Consider the following 25,933-nt stretch of genomic DNA (forward strand, 5'->3'; position numbering starts at 1 on the left):
AACCCTAATGCAGAGGTCTCCCAGGCAATCTTTCTTCTTGTCACCTCTCTTGGCATGTCTCCTCCAGACCTGCCTTGCTAGAGTCATGCTCCTGTTAAGAAGTAGGAGTAGTCCTCTACTTCTGGCTTGTTCAGTACGTAGCAAGGAGGCAAGAGTGATGTGGGACCACCTCTGGACATCTTCAGGGGTTGTTCGCCTTTGATAGTCACAGAACTCTAGCTTGGTTGTGCCATCCCCATCTTCTTTAGTTCTGTGCCCTGGAGACAATACCCTGCCTAGATGCATAGCCCCTGCCTTCCTCACATTATCATCGACATGATCACTTTCTCCATCCCAATCACTAATCTCCTGGTAGCTCCTCAAACCCAGCAAGTCTTTCCAACCTCAGGGCCTTTGCACATGCTATTGCCTGGAACATCTGTCCCATTGATTTCCTATGTCTAATACTTTGCAAGCCTTAGCTTACATGTCATCCCCTCAAGTGGCCTTATCTGATCACCTTCTCTAAAGAAGGTCCCACTTGCTATTCTCTATCTGAGCTCTCAGTTGTTTTCCTACCTATTACTTAGTACAACTTAGAGTTATTTTATTTGTATTCTTAATCATTTTTTTGCTTCTTTTCCTGACAAAACATAAAGTCTATGATAAGAGAAACCAAGGCCTTTTTCTTGATCACTGTATTCCTAGCACCAAGAACTGGGTCTGGCACTCCATAGGAGGCATGCAATAAGCAATAGTTGAATTAATGAGTGAATGAATTAGTGAATTAATGAATGAGCCACCTATTCAGGAACTTCTATATAACCTAACACAGCCATCATTTACCTCCAAATAGTTCAGTTAAATGTAAAATGGATAGCAACAGTAGCCTTCAAATTAATATATTCTTATTAAAAAAATACACATGATCCCCTTGGTGATATTTGGGAAATAGAACATAAGTAAATTCTCCTTAAATGTATGAATTTCCATAAAATCTCTGTGCCACACTGTGTTGCCATGTTTTACAGCCTTTTAAAATGAAATAGAGGAGTTCCCATTGTGGTACAGCAGAAATGAATCCAACTAGGAACCGTGAGGTTGCGGGTTCAATCCCTGGCCTCACTCAGTGAGTTAAGGATCTGGCATTGCCATGAGCTGTGGTGTAGGTCAAAGACATGGCTTGGATCCCGTGTTGCTCTGGCTGTGGAGTATGCCGGCAGCTGTAGCTCTGATTCGACCCCTAGCCTGGGAACCTCCATATGCCACAGGTGTAGCCCTGAAAAGCAAAAATAAATTAATTAATTAATTAAATAAAAATGAAATAGAACAGAGAATAGAGTAGAAAACATCGGAGTGCATTGCATGTAACAAATATAGTTTCAAGAAACTTTTTAGTGTGTGTGTTGGTGCTCACAACATGAAATTATTTTTTATTGTGGCTCAAAGTCAGTATAGGCTCTGGTATTTTCCATGTTATCCTAATCCCTTATCTGGCAGCCGTCACAGCTGTTCAAAGCCAGCACTGAATTGTCATGCTGCAGTGTTATGATTCCTTGTGGCCTATTTGCACTGGAAGCCTTCCAACAAATGCAAGCCAAAATTCAATTTTTTTTAGTGTTTTGCTATTGATCAGCATACCTTAACCTCTCTTCGAATGCTCATAGAAAAGTGTTCTCAAAGCTCCTTTCACTGCAGAGTGCTGGGCTGCATTCAAGTTAACTAGGAAAAAAAAAAAAAACACTCATGAGTTGGACAGCAGTTAGGATTTGCTGTTCTTTACATCAAGAGTTTGAACAATGATTTGACACACAGTGGCACTATTTGTTAAAATATAATTGATGTCAACTCCTTTTTTCTTTGTCCCCTCTCTCAGCTGCCTGCCTTGTGCTGGGCTGTATGATTTTCCCCGATGGCTGGGATTCAGATGAAGTAAAACGGATGTGTGGAGAAAAGACAGACAAGTACACTCTTGGGGCTTGTTCAGTTCGCTGGGCCTACATCCTGGCTATCATTGGGATTTTGGATGCCCTCATCCTCTCGTTTCTGGCATTCGTGCTTGGTAACCGACAAGACAGCTTGATGGCTGAGGAACTGAAGGCAGAAAACAAAGGTAAGATTGCTTTGGGGAATCCTAAGGTAAGATTGCCTCAGACACACCAAGTGACACTCTCCATTCTTTCCAGTCTGGTACCAGTGCATTTCCTTTGGGTCTAATTTGCCACATCTTTTAATGTTGTCTAGTCCACAGACTTTCCCCGACTGGAGACATTTACATGGTTAAAATAGTGTATTTTTACATTTACCTTTCTGAGGTTCTCTGAGTCCATTATTATTTAAATACATTTTTCCACTTTCTTCTTCCTTCCCTCTCTGAATTAATGGCTATGATACAACTATTTTATTTTATTTTATTTTTGGTCTACTCTTCTTTTGGTCTACACAGAAAGTGCTGCCTCTCCATGTATTCAGGTATTTTCCTAGTCGAAAGAAATACCTGGGAGTCTTCAAAAATTATTTGTAAGCATCTTTATTAAACTGCTTACCATCACTATGTTTGAATTCAGACTCAACCTCTTAGAAAGAAATAGAGATATTGGCTCCAAATAGTTAAATATTTCAGTATTAACCTAATTAGCTGAATTTTAAACGTGTTATCTGGGTAAGCAAAAGTTGTTGGATTTCTTTTTATAAAGAAAATACAGGGAGTTCCTGTAGTAGCACAGCCGAAATGACTCCAACTAGGAACCATGAGGTTGTGGGTTCAATCCCTGGCCTTGCTCAGTGGGTTAAGGATCCAGTGTTGCCATGAGCTGTGGTGTAGGTTGCAGATGTGGCTCGGATCTGGCATTGCTGTGGCTGTGGCGTAGGCCGGCAGCTACAGCTCTGACTAGACCCCTAGCTTGGTAACCTTCATATGCTGCGGGTGCGGCCCTAAAAAGACAAAATAAAATAAAAATTAAAAAAAGAAAATGCCTTGTTTCTTTATGCATATGGGAAATGTTTATAAAGAAACATGCACACAAAAAAATAGAATAAAAAATAGGATGTTGACTAGTTACTGATACAAGAATATTATAATGTGCCAGTGAGAGGTAACAAGTCATTATTCAAGATGAATCTCTTAATTTTCTTTTGCGATTTCTAAACCCATTTCTTGGGTGGAAGGAATTTTTACTGTCTCTGTGTTGTTATAGATTTAGTTTCATTTAACTTTTTTATCTTTATGTTTTCTTGGATTTATATCAGCACTTTCAACTGTGTGGTTCCTTCTGGCTTTTATTCTTAATGAAGAACGAAATCCATCCTTGAATTATGAAATCTAGTTTATCTCAAGCAGTTGTTAACTTCAAAAACTCTTCACTACTCGGGTGCACATCAAAAATAAGCATTCCTTAGTAGCTACATGAATGTTGCATGTGATGATAATGGAGCAAGCTTTATGTTAGAGCATCACTCTTTCTACTTGTAAACCATGAACTATAAAGAAATAAATAGAGAAGTCCAGGAGATCAGCAGTCATCCACAAGCCCTTTCTCCCCCTCTTTTATAGACAGAATGTATATTAGTTTACTTGATTCTATCAAAAATATGCTAAATGCAGAAATAAGTCTTTCAGGGGGGGAATAGTGCCATACTTCCTAAAAACACAACTATTTCCCTCTCAGAGTTGCCCTTTCTAGATAAAAAGGATGATATGAAATTGCTAATTATACTTATAAAGCACGCTGCAGATAGAAAATGCCTTTACATGCACTCATTAATTTGGTGCCCTTGGCTGTTGTCTTTGTGACTTGTTAGATGTACACAGATCTCTGTCCCATTATGTTCACTTCAAACTTAATAGTAAAGATAGCTCAATATTAGACTAAGTTTTCTTTCCCTAGAGAATGAATTAAAATAACTGCCATGTTCTGCAAATACTTAATTCCCACCATCACCCAGAACGCTACATAGTCACTTTAGAATTCAAAGTTATATTGAGAACCTTTACCTTTCCAGATACCCTGTGAGCACATATAAGGAGAAGAAAATTCAGTGGAAAAGATAATAACAAAACCAGGAAAGTTTTCACTTGGCCCCTGAGACTTCTAACTCATGATCTCGTATGTGGACAGTTCTGAATTCGTGCTTTAGAAAGGATCAAGCAGAATTGTAGAAGAATATTCAACAGCTCTCAAAAAGGGTCTTTTCTTCTGGGTGGTTCAGTAAAATGTGGATGTCTGATCCCCTCCATCTAGGTCTTAATTAAAAGAAAGCATCATTTTCCACTCGATGTATTGGAAACACCTTAGTGAAACTGTTAATGGGAAAGAACATTAAAACAGGTCAATAGAAGGTTTAGGGACTATCCGTGTATAGCTTTTCTGTGTTTATCATCTTCTCTATTTGCATGTATTCAATGGTTTTTTTCCATCTGGTTCTGAAGGACTAAAGTCAGTAGCAGTTCATCTTATCAAATCAGAGAGGTCCAATAAAGGAGAAGAGAACATCAGGTCATATTTATGAAACATTTCACTCCTACCACACTTTTATTTCACAGTTGAAAGTCCCTTTCCTCGAACTCTGTGAAGGTATCAACAGGTGTTTCTAATTCTTAAACAATAGGGTCTATATAAAATCAGACCAGGATTTCTAAATGCTTTTATAAAATGCAATCAAACCTGAATATTTCTGAGAAATGGTAGGAGATTTACAGTTGTTGTACAATGTAGACTTTACTGTTTTCTATTATTTAACTCTTGGTAGAGTTAAAATTCGAAAATCTTAGGTTGAGGGAAGACCAATCAGTGGTTTTATATATTTGTATATGAACATATTTTCGCTAACCAGTAGTTTAGTGGTTTTAAGCACGTGTGATAACCAAAATGAAATATATCAATGTTACCTTCTATAGATCCTCAGGGAAGTGAGAGCTGATAAGAATATCTACAAGTTGCATGGCTACATTAATATGAATTTTCTCTAATTGAAACATTGTTTTTCATTATTAGGTTTTTTTCTGATAAAACTACCATGATGTCCCTTGATAACTATGGTCTCTTTTGGGTTGGTTCCAGGGTAATATAGTGAAACAAGAGGCAAGTCTGGCTCATGGAATTTTAGGCGGATGTATTAACTCCATGATGCCTTCTGGTCCTAGCAGATAATACCATACCTCAAGCCTTGGTTCGGAAATAGAAAACATTTGTACATTATGATAGAGGTTAAAGCACTATACACACTGTAATATCTTTTACAATCTTCTAGTTTTATGGTCTGCCAATCCTCCTAACAACCTAATCCTATAACAAGTAGCAGGAGCATTCGAGAAAGAATAAACCTGCAGATGTGGCGTATGCCCCCCGTTTGAAGAATTTTGTCCTAAAAGGTCTCATGTCTTGATCATCTCTTCTTTATGTGCCTTTTATAATTAATAACACACTTTGCCCATGTAACTGGAAGAGCTACCATCTGGGTCCAGTAAATAAGATACTGCTTAGATCCATGAGTCCTTCTCAACAACCACTCCAATGGATAATAAAACAAGAATCAGGATTAAGCACATTCCTGAACATATTACAGAAGGAAGGGAACTCCTTTCTAATTGTTCCATTGTACTCCACTCACATAGTCTTAAGATAAAATGGAACATCGGAGCCTGCAAAGCCATAAATTAACTGTCACAAAGGCACTACTTAAAGGGAAAACAGGGGGAGGTCCACAGAGGGACGTGTCCACCTCTGCCTTTTAAGATAAATTCCTCTGTTCCACGCCTCTCACCACATTGCATAAGGTTTTCCTTTTCCAAGCACGTAAAGATAATTTGAGAGAGGTCTAAGCAGAAACTGATTATAAATTGTGAGATGGCCAAATCTAGATAGAGTTTTGACACTTTCAACAAACAGAAGGCAACAGCTTTGAAGATGTGAGTGTTATCTCAGAAGGAACTTTTGTAAGCAAGAAAGTCAATCTACGGAGCTCCTTCTAAGTCCGGAATATTTTTTCATGAAAAAAAAAAAAACCCCACTAAAAAAAGAGAAGTAAAAACTCCAAATGCCCAAATGACTTTATACAGGATTTGGCACATGCAAGAAGATTTAACTGCATACCCTGAACTTGGGGAGCCAGGCCTGCAGGCTGTGTGCTATCCCTGGTTCTGGGGATAATGGCAGAGGGCAGGTGTTCACTCTTGTTTGGGAGATCGGCAGCATGATTTCTAAGTGAGCCAACAACAGTAGGCATTTAACCTTGATATGCTGCTTAATTGCATATTTTAACACACTGAACTGTGAAGTCAATTTAATTATGTAAAATTAAAGTTTCATCCAGATAAAAAGGATGTGAAATGAAAGCTTCATTTTCAATTTCTTTCATTAATTGTGAAAGGATAAATAATTACATTTTCCAGAGCTCCTTTGCCACAAATATCTCTTTCCTTGTCAGACACCATTCATAAAGAGGGCTGTTTCTGCATTTGTGTGTATGGTCTTTGGAATTGCTTATCAGATAATTAGGTCCTCTCAAGAGCAGTTTTAAAGTCACTTTGTCTTCTAGCACTTTAACTGCAAATGAGAAAGCATGATTATCCATCAAGAGGTGACTCCAGCTACCATTTATTTATTAAGTGGTTTAAGCTCTTTTTAATGCTATAATAGGGGGAGTTAGTATAAGTTCATTTTACTTCAGTAACTAATTGGGAGATGCTCCAGGATTTTGATTTAAGGTGCCGTGCTGAGGTTTCATTGCAAGTGGCAGCGTGGTGTGTGGAAGGAGCTTGCGCTGCCCAGAGCTAGTGTGATATGACCTGAGGAGCCCTACATTCATATCTAAATTGTCCCGGAACTCAGCTTCCTTGTGCACAAAATGCAGGCTTGCCTAAAAGGCTCCTGAGGTTTCTTCCAGCTGTAAAATATTCCAATGTGAGGGACACCTTCAGAGATGTCCTTTAAGGATGCTCTGAAGGTGGTAAGAACTTCTACCCTCAGAGCAATGAATACCCTAAGGCTTTTAGGGACTTGTTAGCAATGCAGGGGCGACTAAGAAAATGGAAAGATACAGGTCAAGGGGAAGAAGGTCCAGGATGCCAAGGTATCTCTCTCTTGGCTATGGACCTCCCCATTGAACCTGCAGTCACAGCTCCCACTCATTCACTGCCAAGGGTATGAGTCAGGTTTAGAAGCTTGGTCCCAGGCAGAGGAGGCTCCTTACCACCCATTAGATTCCCATACTTCATGCAGTCCATGTGGACACCTTGACAGTGGCCAAGCCCCAGATCATAGACAACAACTTTGTTTCTGGTCTCACCTCTGGCACTTATTAGTCATGTGACTTTGAGCCACTCCCTTAACATCTCAGAGCCTCAGCTTCACCTTCTTTATTTTTTTTTTATTTTTTTTTTTTTATTTTTTATTTTTTTTGTCTTTTAGGGCCATACCTGCGGCATATGGAGGTTTCCAGGCTAGGGGTTGAATTGGAGCTATAGCCACCGGCCTACGCCACAGCCACAGCAACGAGGGATCTGAGCCGCGTCTGCAACCTACATCACAGCTCACAGCAACGCCAGTTCCTTAACCCACTGAGCAAGGCCAGGGCTCAAACCTGCATCCTCATGAATGCTAGTCGGGTTCATTAACCACTGAACCACAGCAGGAACTCCAGCTTCACTTTCTTTAAAATGGGAATGATAATAACACCCAGCCCTGCCTCCTCTGGAGGGTTGGAAGAATCTGATAAAGGCATGTGTGTGGAAGCAATTTATAGTCAATAATATCAATGTAAGCTTTGCATGTTGCTAATCATTTTTACTATGTTAACATTTTATTTGATTTTTGCAATAACCCCGTGAGATAGTTGCTATTATCCTAATTTTACACATCAGACACTGAGACTCATAAAAATTAAATATTTTAATTTTTCTCATTTCAGTCCTCCCATATCTTGGTAAGCCAGTTTTCAGAAAAACAAGTGCCCTGTTAGCTTCCAGAGTGACTAACTGGCTTTTTTTTTAAAGTATTGTTATAAACCCATGGCTTTTCAAATAGTTGATGTGATTACCTTCTCTGGGTAAATTAGTAGAATAGAAATTACCACATCAAAGTGTAAGCAAATTTAAACTTTCAGATACAGATTATCCCACTCCCCTCCAGAAAGGCTGTATCATTTCTAGATCCTTGCCAACACTGGAGTGGCCAGTTTTTAATTTTTAAAAACTCTACCAATCTGATGGCAAATTGATATCTTACTATTTCTATTCTTAGTTCTTTAGTTTCTAGTAAAGTTGCTCATCTTTCCATGTTATTGACATCTTTAAAACTTAGCAGTTGCCTGTCAATTACCTTTACCTATGTTCCTATTAGGATATTGGTCTTTTCTTACATTTTTTTATTATACCTGTCAACTTTTTCCTTGACAATTGATGATTTTTATTTGCTCAGAAAGGTCTCACCTACCTTAAGATTATAAAAATTCGTACCCATTTTTTTGGTGCCTCCCTATGGTTTTACAGTTGAGTTTAAATATTTGTTCCACATGTGGTATATTTTGTATAAGGAATGAAGCAAGGATGTAGCATTACCTTTTTCCAAATGTCTGACCAGTTTTCCCATTGCCATTGATTAAGTAAACTATGTTTCCCTCCCACCCTGAAAAAAAAGTTAAATATTTTGACTGATTTTCACAGCTGGGAGGAATGAATCCAAGGCTCAGACACAACTTTTTTTTACTCAAAATTTCAAGTTCTTCCAATTACACAACATGATGTAATCAATTCTTAATAGATGCCCATTCTGTTGCTTTCCACTTGAGCAGTCAATGCTGTGCAAGTTAGAATTTAGTCTTATTTTTGTTTGGTAGCTTTTAGATAATGTTTTTCCATGAAAAGTTTAATCATTGAGAACCGGGGATAGCCTTGATTTGAAACCCATCCTCTTTCTTGACTCTGGTACTTTATAAAAACCTAGTGGGATAAGATCAGAAAGCCTAGGGAAGAAAGTGTCTCCTACTGCTTTGAATTAAAACTTGAATGAGGCCATCGTGAACTGCCTGTTTCCCACTGGGGTGTGTGTTGAATGGAGTCCTTGTGGTCATCAAGGCATCTGAGAGTGTGCCTCTAAAAAACTGCACATATCCTGACACTTTTTCAGAAGGGCTCAAATCAGTCTGAGAGTTGGAGCAGACCTTAGTAGTTTTATATAGTTTTATATAGTAGTTTTACGTATTGGCGGCTTCTAACTCCTCTCCTCTCATTCTTTCATAAACTCACTCCATTCATGCTTTCACCTCAGCACTTCCCAGACTCTAACTTATGAAGGTCACTCCTAATCTCCTAATTGCTAAATGTCATAGTCAGTTGTCAGTTCTCGTATTGACTTACTAACAACCTTTTCATAGTTGACCACTGGCCCTGTCTTGAAAGTCTTTCCTTAGTTGGCTCCCAGTGACTGACCTTGCCTAGATTTCCTTTTGTCTGTGTGATGCTCTTTCTGTTCAGTCTCCACATGTCCCAGATAATCTTATCTATACTCTAAGGATTCCCAAGTCTCATCCACCTCTCACCTCTTCAATGAACTCTGGTCTCATATACCCAACAGCCTATTTGATACCTTTTTTTAATATCTAATTAGCCTCTCAAATGTAACATTTCCAAAACTGAGCTCCTAACCTTTCCCACAAAGCCTCATTTCCCCACAGGCTTCCTCATCTCAGTTCACAACAACTTTATCCTTCCAACTGTTCAAACGAAAAACTTGAATCATTCTGGACTCTTGTTTGGCTGTCATAACTCACATTTTGACCCATCCAAAAACTGTATCAGCTCTACCTTCAGAATATATTCAGAATCCTCCCAGTACTCACCCCCATCACTGGTGCCATCCTGGCCCAGGCCAAGTTTGATCAGAGCAGAGCCAGTGTGATCCTCTTAAAGAGTAGTTTGGACCATGCCATTCCTCAGCTCAAGACTCTATGATGACTGGATGCTCTCAGTCAGAGTCAAATCCAGAGATCTTTATCCTGGTCTACAAGACCCTGCATATCCACCTCCTTGGCCACTCTGACCTCCTCTCAGCTTTCCCCCATTTTTTCCCCTACCCTAGGCACATTCATGTCCTTGTTGTTTCTTAAACACTCCAGGGACAGTCCCATCTCAAGGCCTTTGCATTTGCTGTTTCCTCTGACTTAAAAGTTCTTCCTCAAAACCTCAGGGCTTTCTCTCTCATCTCTTTCAAGTCTTACCCAAATATCTCATTTTCAACGGGGCATTCCTTGGCCAATCTGTCTAAAAGGTTACATACACATGTATTGTATCTCATTCACTATATATTCTCTTTTTCTTGTTAATTGTCTCCCTCCAGAAAAGTTCCACAAAAGCAGGGATTTTTGTCTCTTTTGTTTACTACTCTAGCCTCAGTGCCTAGAATAATGCCTGGCATATATAAGTACTCAATGATTATCCATTGAATGAGTGCATTATTGAATGAATGAATGAATCTATTCTAATCTCTAACTCATGAAACAGTCATTCCATTATTGTATAGATCTGAACCTTAGAAAGTTTTTGTTTCTGTTAAGTTGAAATGTGCCTCCTTGGAATGCTCACCCATTTCTTGTCCCTCTTCTGCTTTAAACTGTTGACTTACTCAGAAACAGTTATCATGTCCATAATGGTGAAAGTTACATATTTACCAAGTGGCATCCTTCCCCACATCTTGCTGGGCATCTGGAGACACCCATGCAGTCAGTGCTGTCCACTCCCCACCCTAGGTACCACTGCAGAGTGCTACCCTGTTGGGGAGGAGAAGGGAGGGGACATCCAAAAGTGTGGAGCAAAGGAGAGAACTTCACAGAGTCCCTCATGGATGTGTTACTAGAGACTGTCTCCTTCAATTTACCCTCCATGTCTAGAAGTAACTTGGAAAACTTCTCCACCTGCAAGATTGACTCTAGTCCATCCAGCAAATACACATTGAAATCATGAATGTACCACAGTATGCTTGAAGAGAGAGCTCTCTCTTTGACTGGTACCCAACCACAAATGATACCCTCAAAGCCAGAATCTTCTTCTCAGCCTTTCCCAATCAGTAGACTTCCAGTCAGAAGTCGTTCAAGCATCTGAGGTCAAAAGCGGTACCGACTCTAAATGGCTGTCACATGCTCCATCATTATCCACTTTACTCCTATAGGCAAAATAATTTTGCATTTCAATAATTTTTTCTGTCCCAAGAAAGAATCTCTAGGTAAATATCAAACCAGCTAGAAGAAAGGAAGGAGGAGGGAGTTAAAAATAAAAAAGAAACTTTATAAAACAAAGTCATGATAGCCAAGATTTCAGTCAATGTTCCAGCCTAATTTGAAGTCTTGTGGTGTAGTTAACATTTACCTATTTCTCTCCTTTAACAGAACCATCATAAGATCTAAAAAAAAATAAGGAGTACCATAACACTTGTGAGGTCCCATCCAGGTTTATGGATTATGTTGCTTAATGCTAAATTACTGCTCTGTGACCAGTTCTTTGTAATTTTATCCTGTTAGGTCTAATTTCAGATCTATGCACTGGATAACTCAGGTAGTCACCCAGTCTTTGAGACTGATTAGTGATCCAGTATCTGTAAATTTGCTGGGTTTTTAACATGTAAGACAGACTCACTCATGAAAATAAACCTTATTTCAGGGCAAATCTCTTTACTTATAGTCTTCTCATCCATACACTTAAACTTCTAGACCTCAAAGAGACCTTTGAAAATGTTTTCTCCAGCATAAATAGACTCAAGCAGTTTTATTTTCTTTCTGTTTATCTAGTTTCCTAACAATGAGCCCCTCTTGCTTTTGTCTCATTCATGCTGAAGTCTGGTTCTTTTCCATGTGCCCTACCTGGACAAGAAGAGGTGCTAAGAGAAACATTAGTGTTCTTGACTTTAATTCTGTTTAAATCTTCTTGGATCTCAGTTTCCCTGTCCGGTTTTTTGTTTTCTTTTCTTTTCTTTTTAGGACTGCACATGTGGCATATAAATGTTCCCAGGCTAGGGGTTGAATCGAGCTGCCTGCAGCTCCCAGCCTACACCACAGCCACAGCAGTGCAGGATCTGAGCCTCATCTGCGACCTACACCACATCTCACAACAATGCCAGATCCTTAACCCACTGTGCAAGGCCAGGGATTGAACCCACGTACTAATGGATACTATTTGGGTTCATTTCCGCTGCACCACAACAGGGACTCCCCAGACCTATTTTTTTAATGTACATGAAACTCTGTTGGCAAGTGACATTTACGTTCTTGCTTACATGCTCAGTGATTGCATTGTGAAGTCAGAGAACCTGATACTTCACTTGCCCCTGGCAAAGGAGAAACATAGTTGTTTTGAACATCTGGAAGGGTGTGTAAGGATACAGTGCCAAGGAGATGCTGCTGAGATAAATAAATGTCTAGATTACTTGCAGAAATAAGTGTTGTCTCTTAGTACTTTATAAAATATGACCACCACCAGCCCCAAAAAAACCCTGCAAATTACATTTTTTTACTCTAGGTTCCTTGAGAGCAAGGACTATGTCTTATTTATCTGTTACCTATAGTTTTATAGTTCCCAAAACATAGTAATACTTAATAATTTTGAGCACTTGTTATAATTTTATTGAATCAATTACATGAAAAAATGTGCAAATATTTTTAAATTTTTATTATATTTGCACAACATTCATCACAACCCAATTTTGGAACATTTCCATCCCAAACCCCCAGTCAACCCCTCCCTCCCCCCAGCCTGATTCCTTTGGTAACCATAAGTTTTCAAAGTCTGTGAGTCTGTTTCTGTTCTGCAAATAAGTTCATTATATCCTCTTTTTAGATTTCACATATATGTGACATCACACGGTGTCTGTCCCTCACTGACTAACTTCACTTGGTATCATAATTTCTAGGTTCATCCATGTGGCTGCAAATGGTATTATTTCATTCTTTTTTATGGCTAATAATTCTTTTCTGTGTGTGTGTGTATCTCACATCTTTTTTGTCCATTCCTCTGTCAATAGATATTTAGCTTGCTTCCATATCTTGGCTATTGTATACAGTGCTGCAGTGAAAATTGGGGTAATGTATATTTTTGAGTTATGATTTTCTCAGGATAGATGCCCAGGAGTGGGATTGCTGGATTGTAAAGTAATTCTATTTTTAGTTTTTTGAGGCACCTCCATCTGTTTTCCATAGCGATTTCACCAGTTTACATTCCCAGCAATAGTGTAAGAGGGTTCCCTTTTCTCCACATCCTCTCCAGCATTTACTGTTTGTAGACTTTGATGATGGCCATTCTAGCTGTTGTAAAGTGGCACTTCGTAGTAGTTTTGATTTGCATTTCCCTAATAATTAGTGATATTGAGCATCTTTCCATGTGCTTTTTGGCCATCTGTATGTCTTCCTTGGAGATATATCTCTTTAGATCTTCTTCCCATTTTTTGCTGTATTTGTTTGTTTGTTTGTTTTTGATATTTAGCTGCAGGAAGTGTTTAAACATCTTGGAGATTAATCCCTCATCAGTCACTTCAATTGCAAATATTTTCTCCCATTCTGTGGGTTGTCTTTTCATTTTGTTTATGGTTTCCTTTGCTCTGCAAAAACTTTGAAGTTTAATTAGGTCCCACTTTGTTTATTTTGTTTTTATTGTCATTACTCCAGGAGGTGAATCTGAGAAGATATTGTATAAATATTTAATGTCCGCATTTAATATGTCTTCTGTACATGAAGCAGTTTGTCCCTTACTTCATGTATTGCGAAAGAAATAGATTTGCCTGCAGCTATACAAAGATGCGTATTTTCAAAGAATCAAAGAATGGCGTGGTAGAACAATTTATAGTAACTCTACCACCTTAGGCATATCCGTGCACCACTTTGGGCCTTATTTCAACAGCCACAAAAATGTTCTGTGCACTTGCTGTGTGCCAAGCGGTGGGCAAAACTATAGTATTCAACTCATCAAATATTTCTTCCATGTCTCACGTGTGCCAAGCCTTGCAACAGACACTGGGAGTTCCAAAGCGTGGGATGGGATTTGCCCACTGTCTCTGTGGGGAGAACATGTAGTACTGTAGGTAATAGGTTATATTTCTGAGGTCTGCGGTTTTACCAGGGCACTTTGTTGGTGCCACCTCTGTGTAGAGTGAATGCATGCCTGTCCCTGAGAGCAGCCTCACTCCAGTGCCAGTGAAAGATGATGCTGTAATAAGCAGAGATGGCTTCCCAAGGACACTTTGACATACTAGGTTTCATCTGCTGAGAGGCTTTAAAAAATCAGCTTGCAGAAAAACATCAGTGAGCCTGTTAGTATTAAATAAACAAAGGGGAACTCAGCTGTGGAGAAATGAGAAAATGCAGAAAAGGGGGTGGGAGCAGGAACAAGGGATGAGAGGAGAGCGGGGGAGTGTTCTCTTATTGCTAAAGCACTCCTTTTAGAGCAGCCTATAGAAAATCTGAAATCCAGAAATGGCTTTGGGGAGAAGGTGCCAACCTTATCAACCCTAAATCTTGTCTTTAGAGTTACTCAGCCAGCTGATCCCCAGCAAGTACTGTATTTATGCATTTTACTGACTCGTCTTTCTTGCATTACTGCACATGTAACCTGGGCCTCGGATTTGGTGGGGCAGAAATCAGTTTGGTCTGAGTAGATATCATGTCTCTTGCTTAATTTGACCATGTCACCTTTGATGATGTACCTAGAATAACCAAGAGGTGACATGTGAATTCTGGCAACTGCCATGTGATGCCCTCTGCAAATCGATGCACTGTCGAGCCCACCAGAGCAAGAGTGATGAGGTTGTCAAGGGATCTGGAGGGCTGACTTCAGCTGGAGAGAAAAGCAGCTGTGGTGTTGGTGTCAGCCACCCCAACACCTGTTCTGACAGTGCTACTAGACAGGCACTATAGCATCTGCTATAGCCGTTATAGCATCATTGGTGGGAAGCTGGACACAGCCCTTCCTAGCGGCCGGTAAGGTTGCCGGAAGGAGAGCTCTGACCCGCAGCCCTTACAAGGGGGCAGCTTCTCCAAAGAAGATCTAAAACACTGTCTTTGTCCCAGAGAAGGTGATAAGCCCAAAAGAAGTCACGGGAGCAAACTCCACCTACTGGCCTGATAACTTGTCATGTCAGAGGCTGGCCTTTTGGTGCCAATGTACAAAAAGAATCCGGATGTTCTCTGATTGTCTAGACAGGAGAAGTGCAATTGTTTGGGTTCTGGGAGATTTATTTCCAACTCACCCATTTAAAAAAAGGAAAAAAGGGAAAATATCATTTCCTGACCTTGAAAAGGACAGCTCAAAGATGCTATGTAGATCTGGGAGTTCCCATTGTGGTGCAGTGGAAAAGAATTCGACTAGGAACCATGAGGATGAAGGTTCAGTCCCTGCTCTCGCTCAGTGGGTTAAGGATCTGACATTGCTGTGATCTGTGGTTTAGTTCGCAGATGCAGCTTGGATCCAGCATTGCTATGGCTGTGGTGTAGGCTAGCAGCTGTAGCTCTGATTCAACCCCTAGCCTGGGAACTTCCATATGCCACAAGTGTGGCCCTAAAAAGCAAAAAAAAAAAAAAAAAAAAAAAAAAAGAAGGTGTTATGTAGATCAGTACACAGTAGCAAATTACCAGGTGACACTGTCTTGAATTCTCTTTTTTAGGAAAATCCTCTAAAAGCCTAAGTAACCATTTTTTATTTGGTAGGTTTAGGGGGTTTTCTGGTTTTTTTTTAATAAACTTGAGAAAAGTTTTAGTAATTGGCTACATTCAGATGTAGGGTGAATGACTAATTCTATCCTCTCATCTATATTGGTGGGGTAGGGGTGTTAAACTAAAGAAATGTTGAAATAAAATCACAGAGTGAGGACATTTGGAGCCAGAGATCACTTGGTGCTTTACAACCACCTGGGGAGCTTTAAAATAGGTTCCGGGAGTCAGGAGTTCCCGTCGTGGCGCAGCAGAAATGAATCTGACTAGGAACCATGAGGTTGCAAATTTAATCCCTGGCCTCACTCAGTGGGTTAAGGATCCAGCGTTTCCGTGAGCTGTGGTGTAAGTCACAGATGTGGCTCGGATCCCGCGTTGCTGTGGCTACAACTCCGATTCGACCCCTAGCCTGGGAACCTCCATATGCCGTGAGTGTGGTCCTAAAAAGCAAAAAAAAAAAAAAAAAAAAAAAAAGGTTCCAGGAGTTCCCTTGTGGCACGGTGGGTTAAGGATCTGACATTGACACTGCGGTGGCTCAGGTCACTGCTGTAGTTGTGCGATTTCGATCCCTGGCCTGAGAAATTCCACGTGCTGTGGGCACAGCCAAAATAAAGTATATATTCCAGTGCTTGGATGCCATTGCAGAGATTCTAGTTCACTTGGCATTAGGTAGATCTAGGTATGAGAACTCCCCAGGAGAATTCAGGGATGAGAACCAGTGGGTTCACCCAACAGCTTCATTTTACTGAGCCACAGAGGGGGGAGGTAAAGACCATCTCATCAGTTTGAATTATTATGATTAGAAATCAGTAGGTAACCCACAACCATAGTCAAATTTTGTTTTATAATAGACCGAAAAATCATGTCTCAGGTATGGCTCTATGGCTACTATTTTGGGAAACAGAGCTCTCTGCCAACTCTGCCAAATCGATTTGTGCCACATGCTGGCTTTGGGAACTTGGGCAAACCTCAGTGTCCTCATCTGTAAGGACATTAATAGACCCTGCCTCACAAGATTTTGTGAAAATAGGAAAATGCATGTAAACTGCCTGTCACAATGTCTAACGCCTATCAACTGTTTGTTTTGAGAGACTGGATTTTACCTGACAAATGCATAATTTGGAGCTTATCTGTATGTTGTATGTTCACAGGCTGCAGAGCCCATGCCCCAGCCACTTTGCCCTATGGTCTCTCTTTGTTCTTAGCACTTCCCGTGGGGACCTCATTAAGATCTAGAGATTTCTCCCTCCACATTTTAAAATATGATTTCTTTTATCTGGTAGCTTTATGAATATTTTAATATGACTGGTGAAGGTGGGTGCATTGGTTCATTAGTTGGCTGGAGGTTTTGTTTTGTTTTGTTTTTGTAATCTTCCTACATAGACCCACGTCTTAGGATGAGCAGAGGCTGGAGTGGGGAAGGAGTTATCCCTTTACATATGCTACTCAAAGGGCACAAACTGTTCAGCCAACTGTAACTGGCTCTGTAAATTGACTGACAGTCACCAAGGAGAGCCAGTGATCTGCTCATGGAAACGAAGCTCACTCATTACAGTGTTACCCAATTTCAGCCTAGCTAACAATCGCTTCCCTGCACTGCTGAACAGAGAAGGGACAAACCCAGTCCTTAAAAATGCCCATGAAAGGTGTCTTCCCATAGAGAGAAGGAGTTCTACCAGGCAGAAGAAGCAGTAAAAACAAGAGTCCCCTAAATGTAGGATACAATCACTTCAGTTCTTCCACAGGGTGATAAAAATTTAGTGCCACAAGGCTCATTTGGGTCAGAACACATCTTTATTTTCCTCACCCTACACATGGCAAATAAGATCCATATGTCAAGCAAACACGAGTAACAATATTTTTATTAGAAGCTAAAATAAATTGGGGGGAGTCCCTTCCGTCATTATTAAAAAACCCATTTCTGTCTGGCTCTCTCTCTTGATTTTCTCTGACCTTATCCCTTCCCTCACCAGCTAATTCACACTCACTAGGTAACAGGTCGTCTTATTAAAATATTGCATATCAGGTAATAGCTATCAAACTTCTCTGAGAATAATATTTACATGGAATGCTTATTTTAAATGAATGTAATGGGAAAAAAGTAAATTAATGGCTTTTAGTAGTTCTAAGGAATACCTCTAAGGATTCTTTTTCTAAATTAATAAACTTTATTTTTAGAGCAGTTTTTAGGTTTACAGCAAAAGGGAGCAGAAAGTTTGAGTTCCCACCTACCCCCTTTCGCATACACACAGCCTCCCCACCATCAACATCTCATATCAGTGTGGTTCATTTTCTCCAACTGATGAACCAACATTGACACATTATTATCAACCGAAGGCCACAGTTTACATTAGAGTTCACTCTTTGTGTTGCTGTCAAATGAAATCTTGATTTTTAATCAGCACATTCAGTCAATATGATGCAGTTTTTGAGGGCAACATTTTAAGCAATCCTGCTCTGGGTCATTTATAAGAAGATTAACCCTACAGTTATAATATAATGATACTGAGGTCAACAAACATAGGCAAAGTGTATTGTTACTTAGAGTAGCTTTTTGTAAATATCTTGTCACCCTTCAATGCATAAATTGGCTTGATTCCAAAAGTTCTCTACTAGATTGGTGTTTTGGAACTCTGATTACATTCCTTTCGTAGAAACAACTGGTATAACCAAAGGTCAAGTTCCTGGATCTGCCCTCTGAAGAATGTTTCATAATGTTAGAGGAATAAGGTTATTTAAGCAGTGGCATTTTAAAAGTAAGCAATAGAAATGTAAAGTTAATAGACAAAAATATAAAATAAAACTCTCTGAGAACTGGAGGTTTGATAGGATTTTTAAGCTAAACTTCAAAGGCACAAGCCATAAGGCAAGAAAATTCATTGAATTACATCAAAATTGAACTTGTGTTCATGAAGGACAAGGACAAACACCAGGTGACAGCTTTTGAGAATTTACTTGGAATGTTACAAAACAGCAAGTGTATAGAATAAGCAGGAAATTCCTCCAACTTAATAAGAAAAAAAAATCAAAATCAATTGCAAAATGAGCAATGTTTATTAACAGGCAATTTATAGAAGAGGGAACAGAAGGAAGAACTTGTATATGAAGAAATGTCCCAGATCTTTGAGAAATATAAATTAAAACAGCAATGAGTTATAAATTCAGTTTTTAAGTTGGCAAAATTTAGATAGGTTAACAGGCAGGGTCTTGCCTTCATGCATTGCTAGTAGGAGTGTGGACTTGAGCAGCCATTTTGGAGAGCTGTCTAGTCCAACAGCAAAACATACTCCATGACCTACCATTTCTACTCCTGTGGCCCCTCATGGTTTCTCACTACACCATGAGGGGCCACATATGAGGATGCTCACTGAAGTATTACTTGTGATGAAGAGTTGGGCAAAATCTGGATCTTCATTATAGAGGAGTGGATAAATAATTTGGGGTGAGTGGAAACACCATAGACATTCTCTATGAGGTCAGACACCAGATTAAATCAACCCATGATGACAAGCTTCGATCTTTCCCTTTTTTTCTTTATTGAAGTATAGTTCATATACAATATTAGTTTCAGATGTACAGCATAGTGAGTCAGGTTTTTGCAGATTATATTCCATTATAAGTTATTGTAGATATTGGGTATAATTTCCTGTGCTATACAGTAAATCTTTGCTATTTATTTCATATATAGTAGTTTTTTTGGTTTTTTTGTTTTTGTTTTTTTTGTCTTTTTAGGGCCACACCCATGGCATCTGTAGGTTCCCATGCTAGGGGTTGAATTGGAGCTACAGCTGCCAGCCTGCATCACAGCCACAGCAACTCAGGATCCAAGCCATGTCTATAATCCACACCACAGCTCATGGCAATACCAGATCCTTAACCCACTGAGCAAGGCCAGGGGTCGAACCTGAATCTTCATGGATACTAGTTGGGTTCGTTAACCACTTAGCCACAAAAGGAACTCCTCATGTATAGTAGTGTTATCTGTTAATTCCATACTCCTAATTTGTCCACCCCTCCCTGTTTGGTAACCATAGGTTTGTATTCTATGGCTGTGAGTTTGCTTTTATTTTGTATGTATAGTCATTTTGTATTATATTTTAGATTCCACATGAATGTTATATCATATAGTATATGTCTTTCTCTGTCCAACTTGTTTCACTAAGCATAATATTCTCTAGCCCCATCCATTTGCTGCAAGTGGCAATAGTTCATTCTTTTTTGTGGCTAATATTCCATTGTATATGTGTACCACATCTTCTTAAGCCAGATGTCTGTTGATGGGCATTTGAGTTGTATCCATATCTTGACTATTGTAAATAGTGCTGCTATGAGTATTGGGTGCATGTATATTTTCAAATTAGAGTTTTCATCTTTTCTTGGTATAATCATACCCAAGAGTGGGATTGCTAGATCCTATGGTAACTCTATTTTTGGTTTTTTGAGGAACCTCAATACTGTTTTCCATAATAGCTGTACCAATTTACATTCCCATTAACAATGTAAGAGGGGGGAGTTCCCGTCATGGCGCAGTGGTTAACGAATCCGACTAGGAACCATGAGGTTGCGGGTTCGATCCCTGCCCTTGCTCAGTGGGTTAACGATCCGGCGTTGCCGTGAGCTGTGGTGTAGCTTGCAGACGCGGCTCGGATCCCACGTTGCTGTGGCTCTGGCGTAGGCCGGTGGCTACAGCTCCGATTGGACCCCTAGCCTGGGAACCTCCATATGCCGCGGGAGCGGCCCAAGAAATAGCAACAATAACAACAACAACAACAACAACAAAAAAAGATAAAAAAAAAAAATGTAAGAGGGATTCCCTTTTCTCCATACCCTCTCCAGCTTTTGCTATTTATAGACTTTTTTTATTATGGCCACTCTGACTGGTGTGAAGTGTACCTCACTGTGGTTTTGATTTGTATTTCTCTAATAATTAGTGATGTTGAGCATCTTTTTATATGCCTATGGGCCATCTGTATGTGTTCTTTGGAAAATATCTATTTAGGTCTTCTGCCTATTTTTTTATTGGTTTATTTGTGTTTTTTTTATATTGAGTTGTATGAGCTGTTTGTATACTTTGGATATTAACCCCTTGTCTGTTGCATCATTTGCAAGTATTTTTCTCCCATTCTGTAGGTTGTCTTTTCATTTTTTTTTGATGATTTCCTTTACTGTGCAAAAGCTTCTAAGTTTGATTAGGTCCCATTTGTTTATTTTTGCTTCTGTTTGTGTTGCCTTAAGAGACTGATCTAAGAAAACATTGCTACAATTTCTGTCAAAGCGTGTTTCACTTATGTTCTCTTCTAGGTGTTTATGTATCATGGATTACATTTAGGTCTTTAAACCATTTTAAGCTTATTTTTGTATATGGCATGAGAGAATGTTCTAATTTCACTGTTTAACGTATAGCTATTCATATTTCCCCATACCCATTGTTGAAGAGACTATCTCTTCTCCTCTGTATATTCCTGTCTCCTTTGTCAAAGATAAATTAACCGTAGGTGCATGGGTTTATTTCTGGGCTTTCTATTTTCTTCCGTTGATCTATGCATTTGCTTTCATGCCAGTACCATGTACACTGTTTTGATTACTATATCTTTGGAGTATGATCTGATGTCTGGAAGAATTATACCCCCAGCTTGGTTCTTTTTTCTCAGGATGGCTTTGGCAATCATCCCATGGCAACATGGATGGATCTTTAAAAACAAGACAGTTAGTGAAAACAAATAGAATAAGACAGGTAATAAAATATTGTAAATTAAAAATAATGCAATTATTTTTCACAGTGTAGTATAAAATATATTAAACAATTTTAATAATTGTTTAATAACAATTCACAGTGTAATATAAAATATATTAAAATAAATATATATACATTAGTGATTGCCACCGAGTATTAGGATGGTTTGTACATAGCAAGAACCTATGGGAAATGGGTAAAAGGGGATTCAACAAGAGGAGACAGTGTGGTATAGGGGTAGAGAGCCCAGGCTGTGACATCAGTCTGCCTGGATTAGAACCTCAGCTCCACCACTTACTTACTAGCTACAGATCTTGAGGTCTCTCAGGCTCCTTCATAAGTGAAATATAGTTTATATTATCTATCTTATAGCATTTAAACATTGAGGTTTAAAATACATAATCCAAGGAAAGCATCTAACTCGGTGCTTAATGTTTATAGTTAGTATTCAATAAGTGTTAGCGATAATTTTAATAGAACATCAGCCTCATCGTGAAGATTGATTGTGGGAACTTTGTTTACTGAGAATAGAAAATTAGGGCTGGAGGAGAGAAAGGTGATGGGAGAATTGAGCATGAGCAGGCTGAGCATGGTGACAGGTAAGTTTTCAATCCTTCCAATAGGACTCTCACAGTTGGCACCAGTCTTCTCTCCTTTGCCCTTATTTCCTCCCCTTATTTCATCTTGCACTTCCCCAGTGCCACATAGAAGGTCCCACTTTTCCCACCAGGTACTAGGGCAAAGTGAAGTTAGGTGGAAAAGAAGCCTATGAAACAGAAAAGGGGGAGGGAGATCTATAGCCTGTGGTGATGACAGAGTAGGGAGGATGGAGGTTCTTGCTATGTACAAACCATCCTAATACTCAGTGGCTTGAAAAGACCATCATTTATTATTTTTTACAATCTGTGGATTACCTGGGATTTGGAGCATCTGGGCTAGATTTGCCAGAAAGTGTTTCTGCTCTGTGTCTCTCATCCTCTTCCTGAAAATAATAGGCTAGGATGCCCTGCCCTGGGTAATGACAGGGACACTGAAAAACCAAGCTCAATAGCACAGACCCTCTGGTATATCACATCTGCTAACATCCCATTGGTCCAAGTAAGTCACATGGACGTTCCTGCAGGTGGGGAATTGTACTCCATCCATGGAAGGAAGGCACTGCAACATGATTGGACAGAGGACAGGGAAGGGTGAAAATCTAAGCCATTTATGTACTCAAAACAGGGAGCCACATCCTTCTTATGGGTGACAGGAGAGAGGAAACAGCCTAGCTGGAAAAGCAGGAAAACTGAATGCCAGATGATGCAAAAAGTGGGCCTGAGAAAGTCTCTCCCAAACACACAGAAATACCCATGTACATTGGGGCAGAATCCCCATGACTAGTGTAGTATTAGCTTTAATAATATCAGCTGGAAACTAAAGACAGGTAAGCCTTACTATGGGGTCTGGTGTGGAATGTGCAGCAGGGTGAAGATCTCTCCTTAGAGAAGTAGACAACTAGATAAATAGTGCTATTTGGGGATATTTTTTTAAATGAAAAAAAAAAAAAAGTCTTTCTTGAATCCAGAGAAAAAGCAGAGGCTTTAACCAAGGACTGAGGTGAAATTTCAAGTGTTTATAAAGTTTGTTCCTAGCCTTTAAGTAATAGTACCTTACTCTGAACCTTTGATAGACTTACTTTCATAGCCTGATATTTATGTTCATACAAATCTGACTAGCTACAGTCTGGCATGTAAAAAATCTAAATAAAAAATTGTCGGTGTCTAATGAAATGGATGAGTATCCTCAAGTCTCTTTCAAGAAAAAAATAAATAAATCCTTTGTCCCAGTGTAGGGAAAAACCTGCTTAAACAGCCTGAAATATGCATTCATATTGCATTATAAACAAAACAGTTTCACTTTCAAAGAGGCATTCATTCATTCAAAAAGGCATTTTTTGTTTGATTACTACATGTAGATTCAAAAGACTTTTCACTATTGTGTGTAAAATATCCCTCTCTCTCATACTAAAATTAAATTTAAATATGCCTTTTATACTGTAAAAATGTACCAAAGACCTCACACCTGGAATGGTGCCTTGCAAGCAAGGAAATAGCAAAACAATGAGCTGTATGCATGAAATCAATAAAGTAATAATGATAGATATGTAGAGGGAATATTCATTTATTTCTATTTTAGTCCAAGCTAGACCTAGGACTGTGTCTTTGTATTCTGCACCCTTAGTGCCTGGCATTGTGCCTAACTTCAGCAGGTGCTCCCTATTTATTTGAATTTAGCTGAATGGGAACTTTCTGCACCCCATCAAAACAAAACCCTGAAATGAAAGAGTGACCATACACATAACATATAAGTAATCATCTGTCTTTACCGCCTGAACCATTCCTCACATCAAGGGGCTTCTTTCTGTTAATAGAACACTTTCTGAGTCTCCTGGAAGAGTTGGGTTCTTCAAGTAAGACTAAATATTTGAAACACAGAGTGCCAAGCTTCCTTAATCCTAAAATCTTTTTAAAGATGAGAGCAGGTTTGTGTTGTCTTGAATAATTGAAGAGGTGCAGTATGAAATTGTCATTTGAAACATCTCAACTAGGGTGATTCCATGACTGTTTCTCTCTGTAATATACTGGATTGACAGATAATTTCCTGAGCTGATTTTTAAGTCAGAGTGAGGACAAATAGACATCTGAGGCTGGACTTCCCGTGTGGCTCACAACAAACCGACATCTGAGGAACTGCCTTTCACTGTCTTTTGTTAAGCAAGAGGAGAGAGAGTGGCCTGATGCTGAAAGAGCTCTCATTTCCTGACAACTGAGTTTAAAATATTGGAAGGGTTCCTTGAGTCTCTCAATTTGCCTCTAAGAAAACACAGGCAGTGGGGAGAGGTGATGCCACATGGAGCAGAGGAACCACTCAGTTAGCTTTTCTTAGGGGAGGACTTGACTAGCAAGCCTAAGTTACTCTGAGTCAGCCTCCACTTTGCTCCAGCCTCTGCTTTGTAATTCTTGCCATTCCTTTGCAATCCCATTTTACCACAGTGTGAGGGTGTGCGTCTGTGGAGGCCTCCACAGCTCTTTGAATGATAACGATCTCTTTAACGAGTCTCATAATTTAGCAGTGACTTGCCTCACAGACTATGTCCTGAGGAGTAATTGATGAAAAGATGGTAGAATCCTTTGCAGCTACAAAATGCTACAAAAGTGATAATGAGGGGGAACAACTCTACAGAGAGTATATATTTTGTATTCGAGAAGCTAATAAGCAGTTTTTATCAGAAGGCTCTTTGTCTCCTGGATCGAGCATGAGGACTGTGCAGTGACCTTGGGAGTACCTAGACCAAACTATCCAATAGAAATGTCACATCAGCCACAAAAGTACTTTCACAAGTCCTTGTAGCCAACACTTTTATTTATTTATTTTTTTTTTCCCACTGTACAGCAAGGGGGTCAGGTTATCCTTACATGTATACATTGCAATTACAGTTTTTTCCCCTACCCTTTCTTCTGTTGCAACATGAGTATCTAGACATAGTTCTCAATGCTATTCAGCAGGATCTCCTTGTAAATCTATTCTAGGTTGTGTCTGATAAGCCCAAGCTCCCGATCCCTCCCACTCCCTCCCCCTCCCATCAGGCAACCACAAGTCTCTTCTCCAAGTCCATGATTTTCTCTTCTGAGGAGATGTTCATTTGTGCTGGATATTAGATTCCAGTTATAAGTGATATCATATGGTATTTGTCTTTGTCTTTCTGGCTCATTTCACTCCGTATGAGATTCTCTAGTTCCATCCATGTTGCTGCAAATAGCATTATGTCATCCTTTTTTATGGCTGAGTAGTATTCCATTGTATATATATATACCACATCTTCCGAATCCAGTCATTTTAAAAGTTTTTTTTATGAGTTCCCATGGTGGCGCAGTGGTTAACGAATCCGACTAGGAACCATGAGGTTGCGGGTTTGGTCCCTGCCCTTGCTCAGTGGGTTAAGGATCCATGAGTTGCCATGAGCTGTGGTGTAGGTCGCAGACGCGGCTCGGATCCTGCGTTGCTGTGGCTCTGGCATGGCCAGCGGCAACAGCTCCGATTAGACCCCTAGCCTGGGAACCTCCATATGCCACAGAAGCGGCCCAAAGAAATAGCAAAAAAAAAGGACAAAAATAAATAAATAAAATTGTTAAAAAAAAAAAAGGTTTTTTTTAAAGGCAAGATTAATCTTAAGAATGTATTTAACCCAGTACATCTAAACTATTGATTCAACATGTAATCAGGATTTTTAATTGTAAATTAAATATTTTTACATTTTTTATACTAAGTTTTAAAGTCCAGGGTGTATTTTATTCATGCAGCTCATCATTTTTTTTTTTTTTTTTGTCTTTTTGCCTTTTCTGTGGCTGCTCCTGTGGCATATTGAGGTTCCCAGGCTAGGGGTCTAATTGGAGCTGTTGCTGCTGGCCTACACCAGAGCCACAACAACATGGGATCCGATCCGAGTCTGCAACCTACACCACAGCTCATGGCAACGCCAGATGCTTAACCCAC

The 25,933-nt window shown here is 39.5% G+C and overlaps 1 protein-coding gene across 3 annotated transcripts in view; it reads left to right on the forward strand.

Moving 5' to 3' along the window:
- LHFPL3 (lipoma HMGIC fusion partner-like 3) overlaps positions 1-25,933 on the forward strand; it is a 559,023-nt gene that overhangs the window by 387,938 nt on the left and 145,152 nt on the right. For all 3 annotated transcript variants that reach the window (XM_021063499.1, XM_021063498.1, XM_021063497.1), the window contains exon 2: positions 1,856-2,092. In XM_021063499.1, the coding sequence (XP_020919158.1) occupies positions 1,856-2,092 (237 nt within the window). The remainder of the gene's footprint in view (positions 1-1,855; positions 2,093-25,933) is intronic.

Source organism: Sus scrofa, chromosome 9 (genome assembly GCF_000003025.6).
Source record: "Sus scrofa isolate TJ Tabasco breed Duroc chromosome 9, Sscrofa11.1, whole genome shotgun sequence".
Taxonomy (NCBI): domain Eukaryota; kingdom Metazoa; phylum Chordata; class Mammalia; order Artiodactyla; family Suidae; genus Sus; species Sus scrofa.